This window comes from Hyla sarda, chromosome 5 (genome assembly GCF_029499605.1).
Source record: "Hyla sarda isolate aHylSar1 chromosome 5, aHylSar1.hap1, whole genome shotgun sequence".
Lineage (NCBI taxonomy): Eukaryota > Metazoa > Chordata > Amphibia > Anura > Hylidae > Hyla > Hyla sarda.
Genome location: NC_079193.1, coordinates 186,829,962 through 186,854,619, shown reverse-complemented (window position 1 = coordinate 186,854,619; position 24,658 = coordinate 186,829,962). Strand labels below are relative to the sequence as shown.

The window sequence follows — 24,658 nt, the reverse complement described above, 5'->3', positions numbered from 1 at the left end:
TAAAACTATATTGTAAATTATACCGTACGGTGAACGCAAAGTTTGCCAATTTTGGTACAAATAGCGGAATAAAAAAGATCAAAAGGTAGCATGCATGCCAATAAAAAGTCCATCTCATCCCGCAAAAAAATAAGCCCTCACTCAATGGCATTAGACGAAAAATAAAGTTATGGCTGCTGGAACATGAATGTCAAAAAAATAATTTTGCCCAGAAAAGGAAAAATAACATAGAAAGCAATATAAAATGGGTATTGCCATAATCGTAGATTATATAGAATAAACATAACATCACTTTTACTGCACACAGTGTGCAGCATGACATATTTTTTTTTAAACATCCTAAATTTTCCAGTTTTTCACAAAAAATGCTGCAAGTGTCAACAAAAAATGCAATGCACCACTTATTTAAAGTACAATAAGTGATGGAAAAAAAAACTTCTTTTCCGTTTTTGCATTTTCGTTTTTTGCTCCTTGCCTTTAAAAAATCATAACTCTTTCAATTTTGCACCTAAAAATCCATATGATGGCTTATTTTTTGCGCCACCAATTCTACTTTGTAATGACGTCAGTCATTTTGCCCAAAAATCTACGGTGAAACGGAAAAAAAAATCATTGTGCGACAAAATTGAAAAAAAAAACCGCAGTTTTGTAAGTTTTGGGGGCTTCCGTTTCTACGTAGTACATTTTTCAGTAAAAATGCCACCTGATATTTATTTTGTAGGTCCATACGATTAAAATGATACCCTACTTATATAGGTTTGATTTTGTCGGACTTCTGGAAAAAATCATAACTACATGCAGGAAAATTAATACGTTTAAAATTGTCATCTTCTGACCCCTATAACTTTTTTATTTTTCCGTGTATGGGGCGGTATGAGGGCTCATTTTTTGCGCCGTGATCTGAAGTTTTTAACGGTACCATTTTTGCATTGATAGGACTTATTGATCGCTTTTTATTCATTTTTAAAAATGATATAAAAAGTGACCAAAAATGCACTATTTTGGACTTTGGAATTTTTTTGCGCGCACGCCATTGACCGAGCGGTTTAATTAATGATATATTTTTATAATTCGGACATTTCCGCACGCGGTGATACCACATATGTTTATTTTTATTTACACTGTTTTTTTTTTTTTTTGAAAAGGGGGGTGATTCAAACTTTTAATCGGGGAGGAGTTAAATGATCTTTATTCACTTTTTTTTTCACTTTTTTTTTTGCAGTGTTATAGCTCCCATAGGGACCTATAACACTGCACACACTGATCTTCTATGCTGATCACTGTTTTCTCATAAGAAACCAGTGATCAAAGATTCTGCCGCATGACTGCTCAGGCCTGGATCTCAGGCACTGAGCAGTCATTCGGCGATCGGACAGCGAGGAGGCAGGAAGGGGCCCTCCCGCTGTCCTGTCAGCTGTTCGGGATGCCGCGATTAGCCGCGGCTATCCCAAACAGCCCGACTGAGCTAGCCGGCCACTTTCGGTTTCACTTTTAGCCGCGCGGCTCAGCTCCGATCGCGGCGCCGCGCGCTATTAGAGGCGGGTCCCGGCTTCACTATGACGCCGGGCCCACCGCGATATGACGCGGGGTTACTGTGTAACCCCGCGTTATATCAGGAGAGCAGGACCAAGGGCGTACCTGTACGCCCTTGGTCCTTAAGAGGTTAAAGGGGTATTCCAGGCAAAAACTTTTTTTTATATATCAACTGGCTCCAGAAAGTTAAACAGATTTGCAAATTACTTCTATTACAAAATCTTAATCCTTCCAATAGTTATTAGCTTCGGAAGTTGAGTTGATGTTTTCTGTCTAACTGCTTTCTGATGACTCACGTCCCGGGAGCTGTCCAGCTCCTATGGGGATATTCTCCCATCATGCACAGCTCCCATGACGTGACATCATCATTGAGCAGTTAGACAGAAAACTTCAGAAGCTAATAACTATTGGAAGGATTAAGATTTTTTAATAGAAGTAATTTACAAATCTGTTTAACTTTCCGGAGCCAGTTGATATATATAAAAAAAAGTTTTTGCCTGGAATACCCCCCTTAAGGTAATAAATGGGTCCGTCCTTAAGGGGTTAAGGCCTTTTTTTTTTCTGCCTTTAATGGCCTTTCGTGTGACGGAGCCCAACGGGAGGCATAATGGGCACAGAGGATCCCATTCACTTGAATGGGATTCTCTGACATCCGTTATTGTGGCAGTTATTCCGCAGGAAGATAGAGGGAGAAAAAGACGTCGCAAGCACAAATTTTTATCCTGCTATCTTCTTACGTCCGGTACACTGCCGGGCATTAACAGGGTTAAAAGATAAATGCTCAAGTGTAATTATCTATAATCTTTTCTTAGTAGACAATAAAGGAAAAACGTCAGCCGGTTTACCCGCACAAAACCAAATACACTGGGTTATAGTGTAGGTGAACAGGAGGACGATTGGTTCGGAGATATGTACCCCAGAAGATCCAATGCTATATTCCATGAATTGCATGCTGGAGGCAGGGACCCACTGGCTCATTTTACTTATTTATGTTCTGTAACTCCACGTCCTAGTGATGTGGAGTCAATGGTCACGAGTGCTCAGTAGGCGCACGCGCTCTATGCAAAGAGTAGAGCGCTCGAGTTACCAGCGACTCCACGTGGTGTCACAGGACATGAATATGTAAATTGAGCTGACGGGACCCCCGCCTCCAGCGTGCAATTCAAAGAATATAGCAGTGGATCATCTGGGGGACATTTCTCCGGACCTAAGGAACGTATTTAGTGTGAGTGACCCCTGTGGATAGGGGATACGTTTTTTCCATGAGACTACTGAGAAGCACAAAACAGAGACGTTAGAAGTGATAAACGTATATAAATATATACAATGCATTAAGAAAGTCTTCAGACGCTTTTACTTTTTTCACTTTGTTATATCGCTGCCTTGCGCTAAACTGAGATAGTGAAAATTATACACTTTTTTAAACACATTTTTTAAATTAAATTCATTAACCCCTTAAGGATGCAGGAATTTCTGGCAAAATTGGGGGAAAAAAATTTGTTATTTTGGGGGCTTCCGATTCTATGTTGTGCACTTTTCAATAAAAATGACACCATATCTTTATTCTGTAGGTCCATTTGGTTACAAGGGTACCTAATTTATAAAGGTTTTATTTTATTTTACTACTTTAAAAAAAAATTATAAACTACATGCACCAAAATTAGTATGTATAAAATTGTCATATTCTAACCCCTATAACTTTTTTTTTTTTCCATGTACGGGGTGGAATGAGGACTAATTTTTTGCCCCATGATCCGAAGTTTTTATCAGTGGGACTTTTTGATCAGTTTTTATAAAAAAAAAATGTAGGATATACAAAGTGACCAAAAATACGCAATTTTGGACTTTGGAATTTATTCTAGGTGTACACCATTGACCGTGCGGTTCAATTAACACAATATTTTTATAGTTCTGACATTTACACACGTGGCAATACCACATATGTTTATTTTTATTATGTTTACATACTTTTTGTATGGAATTTGGGAAAAGGGGTTATTCAAACTTTTATTATTGAAGGGGTTAATTGTGTTTTTTTTTTATTTTTTTTTATTTTTTAAACTTTTAGTCCCCTTTTAAACTTTTAGTCCCCTTAGGGGCCTTTTAGGTGGAATCAGTAGATTCCTCATACAGATCAATGTGATTCCATAGAACCAAATTGATCTGTGTGCTCTGCGCCTGATTAATAAAGCCTGGTTCAGCCAGGCTCTATCAATCACAGAGCCGGGACAGCCGCAGTAGGAGAGGTAAGTCCTCCAGCTACCTTCATAGTGGATCACCCCCCAACAATTGCACTGTGTGTGTGTGGGGGGGGATCCACCCCACTGGACCACCAGGTATGGTTTAAATGTCCCCTTTAGACGCCAATGTGTACTTTGACAGTGGCGATCTAAAGGGTTAATAGTCGGCCGCGGTGATCGCTGCATGTCTGCTTTTAACACCGGCCCCCAGCTACAGGAATCAGCTGGGGGCAGTCTCGAGTCGGAAGCCCGCGCCATACACCCCTTGCCATGTCAGGACGAGCCGGCTCGTTCTTAGATGGCAACCGGTTAAAAGGAAAAACCAAAAATTTTTCATGGACATAAGTACATAAGACCCTTTACTTTTATATTTGAAATTTAGCTCTGGGAGCTTGAAATTATAATAAAATCACTATGTTTACACAGATTGCAATATCAAAGAGAAAAATGAATCCTTATATATGTTACTCACTATGTCATTCAGATTCTTTAAATGTCTTTTTTTTTTTAGGTGTCTAGGTTCTGTATATGACTCACAAATTCCTTGGTTTTGCTGCTCACTCATTCTGACATCCACTCCTAAGGAAGGGGCATGTCCCAGGCAAGCACTTAGCCCACCACCCATTCAATTCCTCCCTGAATCTGGGTCTTTTCATCCAATCACTGCAGGCTACTCTGTGACCCCTCCTCTCTGTTTTTAGACAGGAGTCTGATAGACAGGACAGGTGTGAGCACAGAGGAGTGCTACCCCCATCTCACTTGCTGGACTTTGTCCTAGCCTGTGCTTCGGCTGGGACAAAGATGATGCTGCAGCCCAGAGAGAATTATGTTCTTGATGTTATGGAGATCCCTAGTGTTTTTTTTTCTTTTTAAATAAACAGTGAATTATATTAGAAAGGTTAATGATTTTCCAGAATGTCCAATATATAAAAAGTTTTTGATTCTGACAGTGCCCAATGAAGTGATAAAACATTATTAGGGACATGATTTGTGAAAGCATAGGTCTGAAGAAGGGTACAAAAATCTGCTGCACTGAAAGTTCCCAAGAGCACAGTGGCCTCCATAATTCTTAAATAGAAGATATTTGGAACAACCAGGACTCTTTCTTGAGCCGGTCACCCCACCAAGCTAAGAAATCGGATGAGAAGGGCCTTGGTGACCAAGAACCCAATGGTCACCGTATGCAGATTGAAGAAAATTTCAGAAGGTCAACGTTCACTGCAGCACTCCACTAATCTGGGCTTTATGGCAGAGAGGCCAGAAAGAAGTCTCCCTTTAGTAAAAGTGGTCTAGGGACAACTCTGTGAACCCCATTGAATGGCCCATCCAGCCTAAGAGTGCTTGAGAGTATTTGCAGAGAAGAATGTCAGAAAATCCCTAAATTTAGGTGTACAAACCTTGTGGCATCATACCTGAGAAGACAAGAGGCTTAAACTAAGTACTGAGTACAGGGTCTGAATACTTATATCAAAGAAATATTTAAGTTTTTCTTTTCAATAAACTAGCAAAGATTTCAGTCATTTTGTTTTCACGTTATCATTATGGGATATTAAGTGCAGAATGATGGGGGAAAACGTAAATTATTTATTTTAGCAAAAGGCCTTAACATAACAAAACGTGAATGCATGGTATATACAGTTCAAGGAAGCCTCACAATCATTACCAGCACAAACCTAATAAATTAAGGTAATAAGGAAAGAGGGCTTTTAAAGAGCCAGACATCCAATAAAATTAATGGCAGAATCATTTATTTCAACAATGCGCAATATACTACTGGTCAACAAACGACAAGGGTTGGTCCAATACTGTACATATCACTGACATCTCAAAAAAAGACATTGTGGCATAAAATGTATTTCTCTGGGCTTAATATCTTTACACAAAATCATTCAAATTAGGTCATATCAATGTCAAAACAAGTCAACTCTTCTGTAAAAAGCAGACAATGTGGTTGTAATTGGGATGGCCATATGCAGTAAATGCTTCTAAATAATTAATTTATTTTTAAACCTACTGTCAGATTTGGCAATTGCAGCTTAAAGTGGTACTCCGGTGGAAAAACATTTTTTTATTAACTGGTGGCAACAAGATAAAATAGATTCATAAATTACTTCTATTTAAAAATCTTAATCAAGTACTCCTCTGTCCATGTCAGGAACTGTCCAGAGCAGGATAGGTTATGAACAGTTCCTGACATGGACAGAGGTGTTAGAGAGCACCGTGGTCAGAAAAGAAATTCAAAAAGATAAGCACTTCCTCTGGAGCATAAAGCAACTAATAAGTACTGAAAGGATTAGGATTTTTAAATAGAAGTAATTTACAGATCTGCTTAACTTTCTGGCACCAGTTGATTTAAAAAAAATGTTTTCCACTGGAGTATCCCTTTAAGGATAGGGTCACATATAGCGGCAGCAATGTGTGTGCAGCCGTCGTGTTTGGACATGATTGGTAGGGGCATGATGTCACAACCACACAAATTTTCAGAATTCTGGGGTGCCAGGCGGAAGATCGCGGAGGTCCCAGTGGCTGAACCCCCCACGATCAGACATCTTTCCTTTGGATAGGGGATACGATGTCTAGGGGCAGAGTACATGGAACACTAATAATATGATCCCGAGCTGCTAGCCAAACCTCCAGATTGTATCACATCTGATGAGAACAGCATAGCTTTCCAGAAAAATGCCAAACACTGTGGTGGTACCAACAGACACTATTATATGTCAAATGGGTTTGTCGGTACAATTGGTGTGTGATGTTAGATGGATCTGGCAATCATTTTTGTTTTTAAGCTCTTACGGCAGAGGACAAAAAAATAAATAAATAAATGAAAGCAAACAAACTAAAAGCTTGACAGTAGTGTGACTTTAAAAGTGTGATAGTAGTCATATAAGAACAGTTTGTGACATCAGATAAATAATATAAATGTGGCTAACCTGAGAAACCAGAAGCAATAATACCTTTAACCCCTTCCCGACCTATGACATACCTGTACATCATGAGTGGTAAGGTGTTCCCGACCCATGACATACAGGTACGTCATGAACATTCTTGCCGCTACTCGCGGCATCCCGCAGCGCCCGGTAAGATGGTGGCTATCACTGATAGCAGCGCGGCGTGAGTCCCGATCACGGTGATCGGGACACACACCGCTTTGCTAAGTGTCCCTTACCCGTCCCCTGCCGTCACTTACCAGCAACAACTGGAGGCAAACTAGTTGGGAAACATTGTCCGTTTCCTACCTCAGTGCCTCCAGCTGTTGCAATTGTTGCAAAACTATAATTCCCAGCATGCACTGACAGACCATGCATGCTGGGAGTTGTAGTTTTGCAACAGCTGGAGGCACACTGGTTTGGAAACACTAAGTTAAGTAACAAACTTTCAAGTGTTTTGCAACCAGTGTGCCTTCAGCTGTTGCATAACTACAACCCCCAGCATGCACGGACAGCCAAAGGGCATGCTGGGAGTTGTAGCAGTATGCCTCTAGCTGTTGCATAACTACAAGTCCCAGCATGCCCTTCTGCTGTCACTGCATGCTGAGATTTGTAGTTTTTGCAACAGCTGAAGGCACACTGGTTGCGAAACACCAGTTTGTTATCTAACTACGTGTTTCGCAACCAGTGTGCCTCCAGCTGTTGCAAAACTACAACTCCCAGCATGCACGGACAGCCAAAGGGCATACTCGGAGTTGTAGTTTTGCAACAGTTGGATGTTTGCCCCCTCCCCCCAATGTGAATGTACAGGGTACACTCACATGGGCGGAGGTTTACAGTGTGTGCTGCAAGCTTGAGGTGGCACAAATTTTGCGCTGCAGCTCAAACTCCCAGCGGCAAACTTGCTGTGAACCTCTGCCTGTGTGACTGTACCCTAAAAACACTACACTACACTTACACTAACCTAAAATAAAAAGTAAAAAACACTACATATACACATACCCCTACACAGCCCCCCTCCCCAATAAAAATGAAAAACGTCTGGTACGCCACTGTTTCCAAAATGGAGCCTCCAGCTGTTGCAAAACAACAATTCCCAGTATTGCCGGACAGCCATTGACTGTCCAAGCATGCTGGGAGTTTTGCAACAGCTGGAGGCACCCTGTTTGGGAATCACTGGCGAAGAATACCCCTATGTCTACCCCTATGCAAATCCCTAATTTAAGCCTCAAATGCGCATGGCGCTCTCTCACTTTGGAGCCCTGTCGTATTTCAGGGCAACAGTTTTGGGGCACATATGGGGTATCGCCGTACTCGGGCAATTGCCTTACAAATTTTGGGGGGCTTTTTCTTCTTTAACCCCTATGAAAAGGTGAAGTTGGGGGTCTACACCAGCATGTTAGTGTATAAAAATTTATTTTTTTACACTGACATGCTGGTGTTGCCGCATACTTTTCATTTTCACAAGAGGTAAAAGGGAAAAAAGACCCTCAAAATTTGTAATGCAATTTCTCCCGAGTACGGAGATACCCCATATGCGGGCGCAGAGTGCTCTGGGGGCGCACAACAAAGCTCAGAAGGGAGAGTGCACCATGTACATTTGAGGTGATTTGCACAGGGGTGGCTGATTGTTACAGCAGTTCTGACATAAACGCAAAACAATAAATATCCATATGTGACCCCATTTTGGAAACTACACCCCTCACGGAATGTAATAAGGGGTGCAGTGAGCATTTACACCCCACTGGTGTATGACAGATTTTTGGAACAGTGGTCTGTGAAAATGAAAAATAAAATTTTTCATTTGCACAGTCCACTGTTTCAAATATCTTTCAAACGCCAGTGGGGTGTAAATGCTCACTGCACCCCTTATTAAATTTCATGAGGGGTGTAGTTTCCAAAATGGGGTCACATGTGGGGGGGTCCACTGTTCTGGCACCATAGGGGATTCCTAAATGGGACATGCCCCCCAAAAACCCTTTCAGAAAAACTCACTCTCCAAAATCCCCTTCTCGCTCCTTCCCTTCTGAGCCCTCTACTGCGCCCGCCGAACAATTTACATAGACATATGAGGTATTTCCTTACTCGAGAGAAATTGGGTTACAAATTTTAGGGTGATTTCTCTCCTTTTACCCCTTGTAAAAACTTTAAAATTGGGTCTACAAGAACATGCGAGTGAAAAAAAATGAAGATTTAGAATTTTCTCCTTCACTTTGCTGCTATTCCTGTGAAACACCTAAAGGGTTAAAACACTTACTGAATGTCATTTTGAATAGTTTGGGGGGTGAAGTTTTATAATGGGGTCATTTGTGGGGTATTTCTAATATGAAGACCCTTAAAATCCACTAACAACCTGAACTGGTCCCTGAAAAAGTACGATTTTGAAAATCTTGAGAAAAATTGGAAAATTGCTGCTGAACTTTGAAGCCCTCTGATGTCTTCCAAAAGTAAAAACATGTCAATTTTTTGATGCAAACATAAAGTAGACATATTGTTTCAAAATTTTCATGAAATGTTTAGATTTTTTTTACCAAGAAAGGATGCAAATATCAGTGAAATTTTACCATTAACATAAAGTAGAATATGTCACGAAAAAACAATCTCGGAATCAGAATGATAAGTAAAAGCATCCCAGAGTTATTAATGTTTAAAGTAACAGTGGTCAGATGTGCAAAAAATGCCCAGGTCCTGAAGGTGAAAATGGGCTGGGTCATGAAGGGGTTAATACTAGAAAATCAATAGATACCTGTGCCTGGCCACTTCTTTTCCAGGGAGCGAACAGCCTGGTAGTTTGGTCTGTGCCTACTGTTATTATAAATTCTCCTTCAGGATCCCACCTCAGTCCATGAACACTGTTGAAATGTCCAGAGATCACAACCATAGGAATCCATTCCTCCTAAAAAGTATAAATAAAACAACCGACATTTAAATGAACAGACATTGAATGATTACTGTATAAGTAATACTTATACTCCACTACTTTATCACTGCTAATACTACAACTTCATTAACTGTACTACTATAGCTTGTCAGACAATACACATAGTATGGTTTAATGGGTCTTATTAAACTTAGAGAATATGACAGCTAGTTCACCAGCACTAAACCCAGTATACTGGAGTTACTCATTGAAATCTGTTTGTTAGATGCTGCGTTCTTGTAAATAGTTTTACGCGCACCTGAGTGCATTGAAGGTGGGGATCCGGCTGGCTGAGCTCCCGTAACTCCTCCATATTCCCCCAGTGGCCCCGTCCGCTTTATCCATATGCTAATGAAGGTCACGACTGAGTACTCTAAATATTTTAAAATCAAATTGTGCCAGAAAGGGGAAATTTACAAAACTCAAACTTTTTGGCCCAAGATTTTTTTTTCTGGAATACCCCTTTAAGCTTACAAATTAGGTCATAAAACAAAAGTCTGACATTTTTGTATGGTGTGTCTCAGAAATTTTTATAATTAACCAGACTCCACAGAGTACCTGAAAAATAGGTTTATTACAATCTATCTGTACACATGGGTATCAGACTGGAGTTCAGGACAAGGAAGATTTGTGGTCATAGTGCTGCCTAGTCCACTGTTCTCAATCAGTCCTTAAAAAGGTACTCTGCTGGAAAACTTTTTTTTTATATCAACTGGTGCCAATAAGTTAAACAGATTTGTAAATTACTTCTATTCAAAAATCTTAATCCTTCCAGTACTTATCAGCTGCTGTATACTACAGAGGAAGTTCTTTTCTTTTTGAATTTCCTTTCTGTCTGACCACAGTGCTCTCTGCTGACACCTCTGTCCATTTTAGGAACTGTCCAGAGTAGGAGAAAATCCCCATAGCAAATCCCCAAATCAGCTTGTTTGTTTGTTGGTTGATCAGATAGTCCAGCAAAAAATGCTTACTGGTTGGGTGCACATCTCCCATCTGTGTGTACACAAGGAATGTGCTCATGGCACAGGGTTAACTGTATAAGGCAAAGGGGGGACAAACTGAGGCATAAGCAATCATTCCTCCCATGCAGTGTGCATTGGCCAGTGTGAAGGTCCTTTAAAATTGATTGACTTGCTATTTAGTCAATGGGAGCTCATAATGGGCAATTGTCTGCCCATGTAAAAATACCTCTAGACTGATAGACTGTGACATCTTCTGATACCTACAGAAAGAAATGACGTACACACATTTTACAGAGAATGCACCTTTGGTCTTTACAATTACTCAAGGAGGAAACAGATCATCCTTATTATCATATCTCAGCCTACTTCACAGCAAATTATGTAGTAATCAGCTTAAAGTGATCTGCAATTTAGAACTCAGGGAGTAAAAATGCTCCCTTTACGAGTGTAATTTTAAGCCTTTAACGTTATCATGGACAAACAGCACACCGAAAGGTGCAGGGCATCCAGAATGGAATGAAGTGAAACGGCGTTGTATATCAGCACCATGTCGCTTTGACAGCAGGAGGCTCATAAGTTTTCTAAATAAAATAAAGAAATGCCAGTTGGACTCCTGGTGCAATCAGCTCTGATGTGCGGCACTTCTGATTGCCATCTGCCCTGCACTGATTAGCCTGGCATCCCACAAGAAGGAGATCATCTGAGCCGAGGAGACATCACTCGGGGAGAGGAGGCAGAAGTCTCCCTTTGTCTTATAATGACTAATTACAGGCTCTTTTCTAGTGATTTGGCCATGATTCTAATTTTATGACTCATACTTACAAATATTAAACACTGTACGTATAACCCTTGAAGAAGAAAACATGTCGCCTGCAGCTTGTAGACTGGCTCGAATTGTTAGACTTCTGTGCACAGTAGTGGAAACTTCACAGTGATCTTAGATCCTTAAATATAATACCTATGAGGAGCCCGTCTCTTCCTAGCTAATATGTGTGAAATGAAGACATCTGCTTCCTCCTAATTCATTAACTTCCTAACAAGAAGGTATCATTGCCAGCCCTGTTAGGACTGTATTAGGCCGGCAGACTGCTGCCCGACGGCTCCACTGTCATGCGGGCAGGGCTGCAAGAATGGATTGTACATGCGTCCCTTTCTTATATTATTCCTTGGATGCACATCCCCTATTACATGGGGAGATGTGCGGCCATCAAACAAGGATATTTAAACATGCTTGAAAGGTGCAAGTTGAGGTGAGTGAGCGTTTGCTCACTCATTAACTGATTGCTGGGTCTGTCATTGAGGGCAGGGGTGTGGAAATAAAAATAAAAAAACTACTTGTCCAAGGGACTAAAGCGGAACACAATCTACTTGTCCCTCAAGAAAATCCACTTGTCCTGGTAGATGAAATAATTTCAACCAAAATAGTCTGATCCACCCCACTAGACCACCAGGGATGGATATAAGATCCCTTTAGACACTGCTGTCAACTTAGACAGCAGTGATCTAATGTTTTAATAGCGGCCACGGTGATCGCAGCATGCCAGGATTATATATATATATTTTACATCTGAGGCAAACCCCCCCCCCATCAGACCCCTATAACTCCAATTTTTCCATATACAGGGATGTATGAGGGTAATCTTATGTGCCGTGATCTGTAGTTTTTATCGGAACCATTTATTATCAGAACTTTTATTAGGAAAGGGGGCTTATTCACATATATACGCACTTCTTAAAATATTTTAATCACTATTTTTCAGTCTTCATAGGGACTTATATATGGAGTCTTTTGGATGGAAAACACTGAACGCCGCTGTGTTACTGGGGGGGTGCATTTTATTTACTCTAATTTATGTGTCAGAAATAACTACAACACCCAGCATGCCCTGATACGGCCTATGGTTGTGTGGGTGTTGCAGCATGTTGCACTGTATAGTAGGACAGTTAAGGTTATTGTATAACATGCTGGGAGTTGTAGTTTTGGTTCGTATCAGCTGCAGAGTCATAGGCTGTGTCAAGGAATACAGGGAATTGCAGTTAGTAACTACAACACCCAGCATGCCCTGATGCAACCTATGGCCAACTTCCAGCATGTTGCAGTTTATTGTTCTACAGTTTAGGTTATGGTGCAACATACTGGAAGTTGTAGTTTTGATTTGGGCGTGTTTGCGTGAATCCGTGAGGCTCTTGGTCGTCGGGCGAGTATGAAGGGTGGGATTCTGGGGGTGCAATTTAGTGCGGGTGGCCAGAAACCAATAAAAAAAAATAAAAAAAAAATATCTGGCAGCAGCACTTGTCAGTCCACCCCTGTACAAAACATACATACATACACATATCATACATACACATATACATACACCGGGTCACTGTCCCCTATATTATACAATACATACATACATCATACATACAGACACCCGCCGCTGCCCCCCATCATACATTACATACACACATCACACATACACTCAAACCATACATATAAACCATACATATGCACACATCATACATACACCCGCCGCTGCCCCCCCATCATACACACATCATATAAACACAGACATCATACACACATCATTTATACACAGTCATCATACACACATCACACATACACTCACACCATACATATGCACACATCATACATACACCCGCCGCTGATACACCCCCCCCCCCTAATTATACATTACATACATATACAACCAACCTTCCCGCCGCCTGCATGCTCGGCCTCCTCACCTGAGCTTCACACCCCCACGCTCTACATTACACAAGAAGCAGGGGGAGACCGAGGACGAACACAGCTCGGTACACAGCTCCTCCCCTCCCCCACACACACAGCTCCATCACCCTCCCCATCCCCCTGCTCTGTCTCCACAGGACCTAATCTACCACAGAGAGGCTGAAAGTTTGCACGGGGAAAACACAGAGCATGTGGGGGAGAGAGGAGAGGACGCACTGCACGGGCTGGGGAGGATTTCTGTGTGTGAAGGAGGACTGAGCAGCAGCCCCCGGCTACTTAAATCAGCTGGGGGCCGCCGCTGCCCCATCCATACACCCTGAGCACCGGTGTGAGGTGCAGACTTGCATCCGCTCCTGCGCCTCACACCGGCATAAAAGAAAAATAAGGGGGAAGTCGGTCTGTCCTTGCTTGCCCGATACAGGGCTAAATCTATGAACAATTCACCTGCCCGGCATCCAAAACTACTTGTCCCGGGCGTCGGGCGATAGGATAGGATAGGCAATAGCATGTTCAGCCAAAGTGTAGCCGATAAGTGTAATAGGACCAAGCGGACATACAACGTCTCCATCGATGGCAATGCAGTCTGGGCAGAAGTCCGCCAAAGGAATTACCATGTTCAATTTTTTTGGGTGGGACTGAAATCCTGAATATCTGTGGTGGAATCTGCTAAAAAAAATTCAGCAGTGTGAACGAAGGAACTGAATCCATATAAAACAATGAAACTCTGCTACAACCAGCACCAATTCTGCGTATGAACAGGCCGTTTCTTCTAGCATGGGTATTTTAGCTGTATTCTAAGAGGTTTAAAAGTGGATCATAGGAGGGCTGTTCAAATAGAACAAAAATGAAAAAAAAAAGAAAGAAAATTCTTATACATGCCATTGCACAGTCAAGTTGAAGTGTATTCCATACATAATGCGCTGTAAACGCAACTCTGTGCACTAGTTCATTAATTTTTTGCTTTTAGAACAAGAAGATTTCCACATCCCATCTCTACCATAAGACTTTCATTACACTTGTTAGCATTTGTTTACTTGGTGAATAGAAAACAAATGTGTCTGAAATCTTACATGTTTCTCAGGATTTCGACTCCACAAGTGCAGGGCTCCATGAAATGCGTGAGCAAGAATCATCGACTTATCTGGGCTATACTGACAACCATAAAAACCTAGAGTATTCCCTCCAACTTCTCCAACACGTACCTTTATTTGATAAAAGCAGAACAAAGATTAGGCATTTTTTGAAAAGTATACACAGCATTACAACACAGTTGAATATATAACTTAAATGTATGTATGCACGTTCCAGCATAAATTCCAAATGGCTGGAGAGTTAAATCAACCCAACCACATTTGTGAGGGTTAGGGGTTTTGTCTGAAGTCTTATGCAAGTATATGGGACTTCCAGTACAACTCTCAATTGCGTTACTCTCGGGCTGCAGAGATTGCCCGGGATTTTTAAATATCCTGCCGCCAGACCAACGTAATGGTAAAGTATGATTTTACTGTCCGGCAGGCAGGTGCAGAAAATAGTAAGTATGGGGGACAGTATATAAGGACAAGATAATTTTTAGGTAGTTTGAACAGGCAATGCCAAGTACTTTACTAGATTATGATGGAAAAAAAATTATATTAATATATATTATATATATATATATATATATATATATATATATATATATATATACACACATACATACATACCCACACACATATAAATGAATCTCTCTCATATATTAGTTTACCCTTTTAAATTTTATTACTGAAAGAAATTAACTTTTGCACGATATTCTAATTTTTCGAGTATCATGTGTACAGTCAATGCCCCTCAGGTTGGAATTTTCATTTCAGATTTGATGGTAAAATCTCAAACTATACACCACATTGCCATTTTTCCACAAGAATAGAATGTCAACAAGCAGTTTTCAGTAATGGAAGAGTATTTTATACCCCAGTGGCATGTCAGAGCAGCCCTGCTTATAAGTAACCAGAGAACATGGCTTGCAGCTTTCATACAAAGAATGCCTATAAATGGATAAACACACGTACAATGCTCCATCACTATATGCCATGAACTAATTCTGCCTGGTTTGCAAGCGATTCCCATTTTCACAGCAGATAGCCTGCAAGCAAGCTGAAATGGAGTCCAACAGGAATAAAACAACTGTCCTTGTATGTCTGCTCGAACATGACTGCACAATATAATCTACCAGGCAGCAGACTGAAACCTTCCAAATGGATAAAATTAAGTGTTGCACCCTTGGGGACGTATTCTATACTGCATTCATGGGTTACTGTATTTTTAGCCTCGAAATGAACAAAAACCTTTTGTAATGGACTAGATCAGTGTTTCCCAACCAGGGTGCCTCCAGCTGTTGCAAAACTACAACTCCCAGCATGCCCGGACAGCCTTTGGCTGTCCGGGCATGCTGGGAATTGTAGTTTTGCAACAGCTAGAGGCACCCTGGTTGGGAAACACTGGACTAGAGGATGTCCTGAGCCACAAAGATTTCATTACAATAAAAGCAATCAGGAAGACAATCCAATATGTCGCATTCTATAGAAAAATTCAATAGATTTTTATAGTCAATTTCTAGCATTAATGACACACACATTGTTGAAACCCTTTTACAGAGATAACAATAGGAGTATAATACAGTACAGTGACCCCCCCCCCCCCCCCCCCGACCTACGATGGCCCCGACATACGAGAATTTCAACATACGATGGCCTCTCAGAGGCAGCATCAACATACAATGTTTTTTTTATGTCGGGGCCATCGCATAAACGGCTATTCGGCAGCGCAGATTCCTTCAGCTGCTGCCAGATAGCCGTTTAAGGTGCCCAGTGTGGTCCGGTGGGTGCCACTCACCTGTCCCCGCCACTCCAGACCGTCCTTTTCGGGATCCCCTGCATCGCCGTCATCATGTTACCGCGCACGCCGTCCTGTCATCTAATAGGAGCGGTGTGTGCAGCGAGGTGATGACGGCGATGAAAAGACGCTGCAGACACGGTCCGGGGACGCGACGACAGCGATGGAGGACGACACCCAGGGCAGCGGTGAGTGGCGGGGACAGGCAAGTACTGTATAACCTCCTATACCAGTGGTCTTCAACCTGCGGACCTCCAGATGTTGCAAAACTACAACTCCCAGCATGCCTGGACAGCCGGTGGTTGTCCGGGCATGCTGGGAGTTGTAGTTTTGCAACATCTGGAGGTCCGCAGGTTGGAGATCACTGTCCTATACTTTACAATGCACGGATCCCTCAACATACGATGGTTTCAACTAACGATCGTTTGGAACGAATTACCATCGTATGTTGAGGGACCACTGTAATCATTAAAATACAACATGTATTCAGTGTAAGGTCTCCAGTACACAGTGCATGACAAAGGGGGAGATTTATCAAAACCTGTGCAGAGGAAAAGTTGCTGAGTTGCCTATAGCAACCAATCAGATCGCTTCTTTCATTTTTAACAAGGCCTCTGCAAAATGAGTCAGTTTATATAGTGTACGTAATTTGACCTGATATATGTGTTGAATACACAACACGAAACATGTCTTTTCCCAATACTTTTATTGTTTTTATTGCAAATTATAACCTGTGTTATGTGACACCTGCCAATGTCTGGGATATTTCTTCTATTTTTAAACTTTATGTACATGCAGTTCTTTTAGTTTTTTCCTTTAGTTTTCTCATTGAATACAAATGATAGTGATCTTGATAGTGATCTCAAGGCCTCAGCAAAATGAAAGAAGCGATCTGATTGGTTGCTATGGGCAACTGGGCAACTTTTCCTTTTCACAGGTTTTGATAAATCTCCCCCAATGTTCACATCGGGCGGCCTTTAGAAAGAAGGTGGTGTTCTATAACAAATGTTAAAACATAAATAAAAACATGAATAAAGCTATAAATGGTATCTACTTAAAGCCACTATTCCAGTGGTGAGGGTTATTAAATAGGGCTTAGCCTGCTTTCACACTATGAAAAGTACCCGTTATAAAATAGTGGGCAATCGCGGGGTTAAACCGCCATTAGAAAATCCCTAACGGGCGTTAGGAAATCCCACTATTGTCTATGGGATTTTTCTAATAGCCGTTTTAACCCGTTATCGCCCGTTATTAATAACGGACGTTATTTTGTGATGGAAGATAGTAACGGTAGAAATAGTGCATGCACTATTTCTTCAGTTCAATCGCCCGTCAACATATAACGTCCGTTATTAATAACGGGCCAGCCATTCAGGGCTCCCGGTGGGGTATTTGAAAATGAAAGTAAAACACACACAATCTACATTGCAGGGTTGTGGAGCATGCCGCCTGCACCCCTGGTTAATAACTTTTTTGATCGCATCGGGTCTCAGACGAGAGACCCGGTGCGATCAGTCCCTCAGCCCTTGTACTACTACCCCCCAACATAGAACAGACTCTGTTCCATGATGGGGGTAGTAGTACAAGCATTAATCTAGCCTCCCCAGACTCCCGCAAGCTGGAAACTACTACTCCCATCAAGGAAACAATTCTGTTCCATGATGTGAGTAGTAGTAATCCCACAGCACAGCAAGAAGTGCGATAGATGACAGGCAGCAGAAGCTTCATGAGGCAAAAAGAAACCCCTAGGAATAAGGTGAATATAGGAAAAAATAGAGGGGCTAAAAGAAAAACAAGCCCCAGAGGAGTCAATAAGAAGGAAATAATATGAAAAAGGGGGTCCTGTAGAGGGGTCCTGTAGCACAGGACCCTTCCACCAGTCAAAACCTCTGTCCGGAGGACAGAAAAAAACACAAGGGGGTTGGGCTCTTTCCCCCTCTATATGTAGGTGGGTGGGAGGTTCTAATTCACTTATTTATGAGGTCGTCAAAATTTCCACTGGTCCAACCAGCCCACGGGGGGGTGGGGGGGGGGTGTTCGGAATACCCCATCTGTGCCACTGGTTAGGACGTAAGGTAAATGCTATTTACCGCAGCTCAGACAAGATGGCCGCCCTCATAAACAAGTACACAAAATAGAATGAAATAAAAACCTACAATCAGAAAATAAAAAGATAGGAATCAACTTGTGCATAAATGTTAAACAGATTTGTAAATTACAAGTGTACAAGCAGAAAAAGAATGCTACCAGGCACTGCTGAGTACATTTGGGCTCAAAAGGGAAAGTCTGATTATCAGACACCTGCTGCTGACAGGAGGGATAGTGAGTGGAGGTGCGGCTTCAGCACGGCATGTGCAAACAAACAGGATGAAGCAGCAAACATAGGAAGAGGCAATTCCAGACAAGCGGGGGGAGAGAGAGCATCCGCTCTCAGGACACAGGGGCACACAGGGGGAGTGGCACCAAGTTTCGCGTCAGCCGACGCTTCTTCCGGCCAGAAGAAGCGTCGGCTGACGCGAAACTAGTTGCCACTCCCCCTGTGTGCCCCTGTGTCCTGAGAGTGGATGCTCTCTCTCCCCGCTTGTCTGGAATTGCCTATTCCTATGTTTGCTGCTTCATCCTGCTTTCTGGATTAAAGTTATCATTTCTGGGTCCTCCTCCGTGGTCCATGCGATTCTTTTCATATTTCTTCTGCTATTTAAGATTTGTAAATAACTTCTATAAAAAAAATCTTTATCCTTCCAGGACTTATCGCTGCTTTATGCTCCAGAGGTAGTTGTGTAGTTCTTTTCTGTCTGACAATAGTGCTCTTTGCTGACACCTCTGTCCGTGTCAGGAACTGTCCAGAGCAGGAACAAAATCCCCATAGCAAACCTATCCTGCTCTGGACAGTTCCTGACATGGACAGAGGTGTCAGCAGAGAGCACTGTGGTCAGCCAGAAAAGAAATTCAAAAAGAACTTCCTCAGTATCATACATCAGCTGATGTTTAAATAAAATTTACAAATCTGTTTGAATTTTTTGGACCAGTTGATTAGAAATTTTTTTTTTTTTTTTTTTTTTTTTAACAGCAGAGTACCCCTCTAATGCCCACTTACACGAGCAGAGAATCTGTCAGATATGATACAAAATGAGTGTGCGTGATAATCAGTAAGTATAAACATATGAACAATCAGCAATAAAACACTTACTGATCACATGAATAGTGACGGATATCAAAAAAGTGGCCAAACAACGAATTTACATACATTTGCTCAGATTTATAACCCTTTAACGTCAAGGAAACTTTCCTTTTATTTCTGTTCCATTACTAACATAATAACCATTCAGCATGGGTGTTTAGGATGGGGACTTAATTCCAGGCAAAAAGTTATTATACATACAAATATGCACCCATAAAACCAAATGTATACACAAACCTGCTCCAGCCATACTCCAGTCTCCTCATCTGGCTCCCACAGGATCATGGTTTTATCCATTGATGCAGATAAGAGGCTCATGGGTTGTACAATGCTGCCATCTGCTGGAGAAAAAACAACATCTCACAAGCTTGAAACCTCTCTAGTGTACAAAAAGATAAAACATGTTCAAATAACAGATAAACACATATAAATAGGATTAAGAGATGAGATTTGTAACAGAGCAAACACAAATAATGTAATTTGCTTAATTGACCATCATTACAAAATAAAAAAAATATATAATAATAATAATAATAATAATAAAATGACACTGCCACAAATATGATCTGTTCATAACTTAAGAGAAACAAGGCTGTCATTCTATACCTATCTACTCTCTATGCAATTTAAATCTCTGCAAAAATCTCACACTATCCTAGGGACAGTGTGTTTCAGTAGCCACACACTACCCCACTGCTCTTATATGGGCCAGCACTGTGAATGTAAATTTTACATTCATGGAGAAGGGAAACAAATGGGTTGAGCTATGACAGCATGATCAAAAAGGAGGGCCAGAGGTAAGTTAGCTAGCAGAGCGGCTCCTTTATGCAGTTTATTTAACTCCCATAGAAATAAATTGGAGATGCTTAAAAGGGGTACTCCAGTGTAAAACTATTTTTTTTTTTTTTTATAAAAAGATTTGTAAATGACTTCTGTTTAAAAATCTTAATCCTTCCAGTGCTTATCAGCTGCTGTATACTCCACAGGAAGTCTTTTTTTCTTTTATTTCCTTTCTGACCACAGTGCTCTCTGCTGACACCTCTGTCCATGTCAGGAACTGTCCAGAGCAGGAGAGGTTTGCCATGGGGATTTGTTTCTGCTCTGGATAGTTCATGACATGGACAGAGGTGTCAGCAGAGAGCACTGTGGTAAGACTGAAAAGACATTAAAAAAGAAAAGAACTTCCTCCGTAGTATACAGCAGCTGATAATTACTGGAAGGATTACAATTTTTAAATAGTAGTAATTTAATTTACAGATCTGTTTAACTTTCTGGCACCAGTTGATTTTAAAAAATAAAATAAAAAATGTTTTCCACCCTTTTAAATAGTGTGGCACCAAATCCCAGCCAACTCCAACTGCCACAGCCAAACCAAATGAGGGAGGGGGAGGTAGTGCTGGGCGGTTGAATTACTGAATTAGGGAAAATCTCTCTGGACGCCATCGGACTGAGAAATTGATGTGAATAGTGACAATCTCTGTATAGCACCGATTAATATGTTGTCGTTATATTAAAAGTAACAACAAGTTGCAGTTCATTGTCACTGTCTATGGTTTACATATAGGCTAAACCTATCTTTAAAGGGGGTACTCCGCTGCTCACATCTTATCCCCTACCAAAAGGATAGGCGATAAGATGTTAAATCGTGGGGGTCACGCCGCTGGGGACCCCCCGCAATCTCAGCTTCGGCGACCAGAACATGGAAGCTTGCAGCTTCCGCGTTCGTGAAGTCAAGCCACGCCCCCTCCATTCATGTTTATGGGGGGGGTGACAGCTAGTACAGAGCAGTCACGCCTCCTCCCATAGACTTGAACTTGAGCGAAGTTTGCTCCGTGCCCTGAATGACAGGGGTGGCGGCCCGGAGATCGTGGTGGTTCCCAGCGGCGGGACCCTCGCGATCTAACATCTTATTCCCTATCCTTTGGATAGGGGACTAGACGTGTGCAGCAGAGTACCCCTTTAAGAACCTAAAATATGTGGATGCATATTTACCTTTCAAGAAAGATGGCTGCCAGTGCACAGCATACACGAAGCTCTCATGACCGGTCAAGACAGATTCTAAGGTAACTGCGTAAGTGAACTCTTCCTCTAAAACAAGAACAACAACTACAATTAGTTAATCTGAAATGACAACATATCTCAGTGTCACAATGGGCAATGTGCAGCTCTGTATTCTTTTCTCTTGTATTCTACTTGATAAACTAGAATGATAAACTATAAATTTATAGTCAGTAGTCCAATCACAAACTATTTAGCGGTGTAACCATAGTCTAACCTGTTTGGAATTTTCAGGGACATCATGAGAAATGTAAAACTCTACAGTGTTTAGGAAATGACTTCTTCACTTCTACAGCTGATGTACACATCGTTTTAAACGAGAACTTCATCTAAAAATTCAGCTTTTGATGGGTTCTCAATAAAAAAAACAAAAAAACAGAAAAAAAAACACTGGCCCTACATTCTACCTTAAATGAAGGATTTTCAGTCTTCTAATTATCATAATGCTGAGGATAAAACAGCTAATAAAACACAACATCACGGCTCAAATGCAAGACCTTAAATATGTATTTTTCTTTTTTTTTAAATTGTCCCGCCTGTTCTGCAAAGATCAGTGTGGAGAGAAGCAGTTCTCGGCGGGCGGTAGTTTCCGAGGCAATTGTACGATGCCCAGCAAGTTTCATGCATGCGCCCTTTTCTGATGAACAGTACAGCAACTTTACCGCCCCAGCGTGAGAGGTGTCTCTTCACACTGATCTTTGCAGAATGGCTGGAGACAAAGGCTAGAGTTACACTTAAAATTAGCAAGAAAGAAACAAATGCAATAAGAAAGAGATGCCATGATTTAGTAGTTACAAAGAAAAGATCGTAAGAAAGCATTAAAAACAGTAAAATATAATTTGAATACTGTGAACAATTTATAATAAACAAGGTGCATTAAATGTCAAATAAGAACAAATACATGAATTTAAAAAAAGGAGGAGGGATGTGTACGGGCAGTAGTCAAGATGACATTTGGAGGTGTGCGTAAGGATATTCCATCCATGGTGGTCACATTTTTTCCCTTTTGCATTTCTGTCAAGTGATATTCTCGTAAGTTTCTAATTCATTAATAAATTATCTATTCAAGCCTTCCTGGAATGGAACTGTTTTTTTCTGAGCTACAGTCATTTTATCTGCCAGAATAACATATTAGAATAATTCAAGTCAAGATGACCAAAATGACTGTCTTGCCTGGTTAAAAAGTTTCTTGAAGCAGTAGTACGAGATAGAAAAAATGTTTCCCCTATCTTAAGAATCACAGGGGGTCTGATCGCTGGGACTCCCCGCAATCTCCTGCATGGTGCCCCAGCTCTCTGCATGATAAGAGCTGTGTCGACCACCGCATGAAGCTGTAGAATAAGACTAGTGTGTGCACAAATCTGCTTCAATCGAGCAAAAACAATAGGTAGTCAACATTTACCTCAGCCGGGGGTAACATTTCTAAAAGGTTACTTGACTAGGTATATTGGAACGGTCTATCCGACAAGAGGGGAAACATACAGGGACCTCACATAAGCAAAATGCCAGAAAGTCTTAGGAGCAGGCCTGTATCTTTGAGTGACACGTGCTCTTATTCCAGAGTGGACAGAGATGAATCCTGCTGGATAAGGCTTGGGAACAGTGAAGGGATTGCTCAGTTGATGTTTGTAGCAGTTGTAAGTTTTCTAAGATCACTGGCGCAAAGAATTACTTGGTTGTATAAAAAGGAATAATAAAAAAAATTGCAAATCATTAACATACGTTACTAAAAGTTTATAGCATCCGAACCGCTTTGTGCATCATGGTTTTCTTGATGGCATAATACCGTATTTTTCGCCGTATAAGACGCACTTTTTCTTCCCCAAAACTGGGGGGGAAAAGTCGGTGCGTCTTATACGGCGAATACACCCGTAGAGAATAATTTTTTTTTTCAAATCAACTGGCTCAAGAAAGTTAAACCGCTTTGTAAATGACTTCTACTTCCATAGTACTCATCGGCTGCTGTATGCTCCAGAGGAAGTTATTTTGTTTTAGAATTTCTTTTCTGTCTGACCACAGTGCTCTCTGCTGACACCTCTGTCCATGTCAGGAACTGTCCAGAGCAGAATAGGTTTGCTATGGGGATTTGCTCCTGCTCTGGACAGTTCCTGACATGGACAGAGGTGTCATCAGAGAGCCCTGTGGTCAGAAAGAACAACACTACACAACTTTCTCTGTAGTATACAGCAGCTGATAAGTACTGAAAGGTAGAAGTAATTTACAAATCTGTTTAACTTTCCGGCACCAGTTGATTTAAAATAATATAGGAGGAGGTAAGGATTCTTTATAAGGGAAGTCCTGGATTGTTAAAAGCCACAAAATGGTGGAGAAGAATACTGGCAGGGTGTATCGGCACAGTGCATTTTCTTAAATTTGGGCACAACTTTTGAGCCCTACTCGGCTGCAAAGACAGAACTGGTGGGAATCAACTCAGCAGCTAATTATGCGTCTTTATAGCATTAGGACAGGCTGATGAATGCCGTAGATAGTGCTTACAGTTGAAGGAGTACTCCGGGATAGAAAAATGTAATGTATCCTTAGGATAGGAAATAAGTGTCAGATCGTGGGGGTGGGGCTGGAGAGGGGCATTGTCTCCGATAATGTGCCCTGGCTCTCCTCCCAAACGGAGTGCGCTCCATCTCCCATAGAGATGCATGTAAAGGGCGTTCAATACAGGTGGAGAGTTGGGGAGCAGTACAGGAGATCGTGGCGGTCCCAGTGATCGGATCCCCCAAGATCTGACACTTAACCTATAACCTTAGGATAGGGGATTCATTTTTATATCCCAGAGATGTTCATTAAATACCCTTTGTTTCTTCAGTCATACATTAGAGAGCCAAAGCAAACTGCATTTTTTTAGGGTGAAAAAGCTCAAGTACACTTTTTCTGAGCATCTGATCTAAAACTTTACAGTAGAAGAGTGGGCTGCTAAATGGGGGAAGAAGCATCACTTCAGAGATGAGAGACACCCTAAAACATAAGGCTATGTCACATAAAAAACAAAAAGAACACTGTAAAGGCACTTTTATACCAGCAAACAAAGCATCTCCAGTAATGCACTGTATGCAAACACATTTTTCCAGACCATGTCTTGCATTAATACCAAAGGCAAACAGTGAAGACAAAGCTTTTTTTTCTGATATGAAATGATTAGCGCTCGCTGAAAGCGCACACTGGAGAGCAGCAAAGCTAAATGACTTCTAATCAATAAAATGACATGTGAAAAATTTCC

At 41.3% G+C, this 24,658-nt stretch overlaps 1 protein-coding gene across 2 annotated transcripts in view; it reads right to left on the bottom strand.

Annotated features, from left to right (window-relative positions):
• Positions 1-24,658, bottom strand: part of ELP2 (elongator acetyltransferase complex subunit 2) — a 107,184-nt gene that overhangs the window by 45,505 nt on the left and 37,021 nt on the right. The window contains exons 9-12 of one of the 2 annotated variants that reach the window (XM_056520916.1): positions 21,361-21,456; positions 19,606-19,706; positions 14,387-14,518; positions 9,450-9,599 (exon numbers count right to left, since the gene is read on the bottom strand). In XM_056520916.1, coding sequence (XP_056376891.1) covers positions 9,450-9,599; positions 14,387-14,518; positions 19,606-19,706; positions 21,361-21,456 — 479 coding nt within the window. Of the gene's footprint in view, positions 1-9,449; positions 9,600-14,386; positions 14,519-19,605; positions 19,710-21,360; positions 21,457-24,658 lie in introns of both variants that reach the window. The other variant, XM_056520914.1, reaches the window with a different exon arrangement.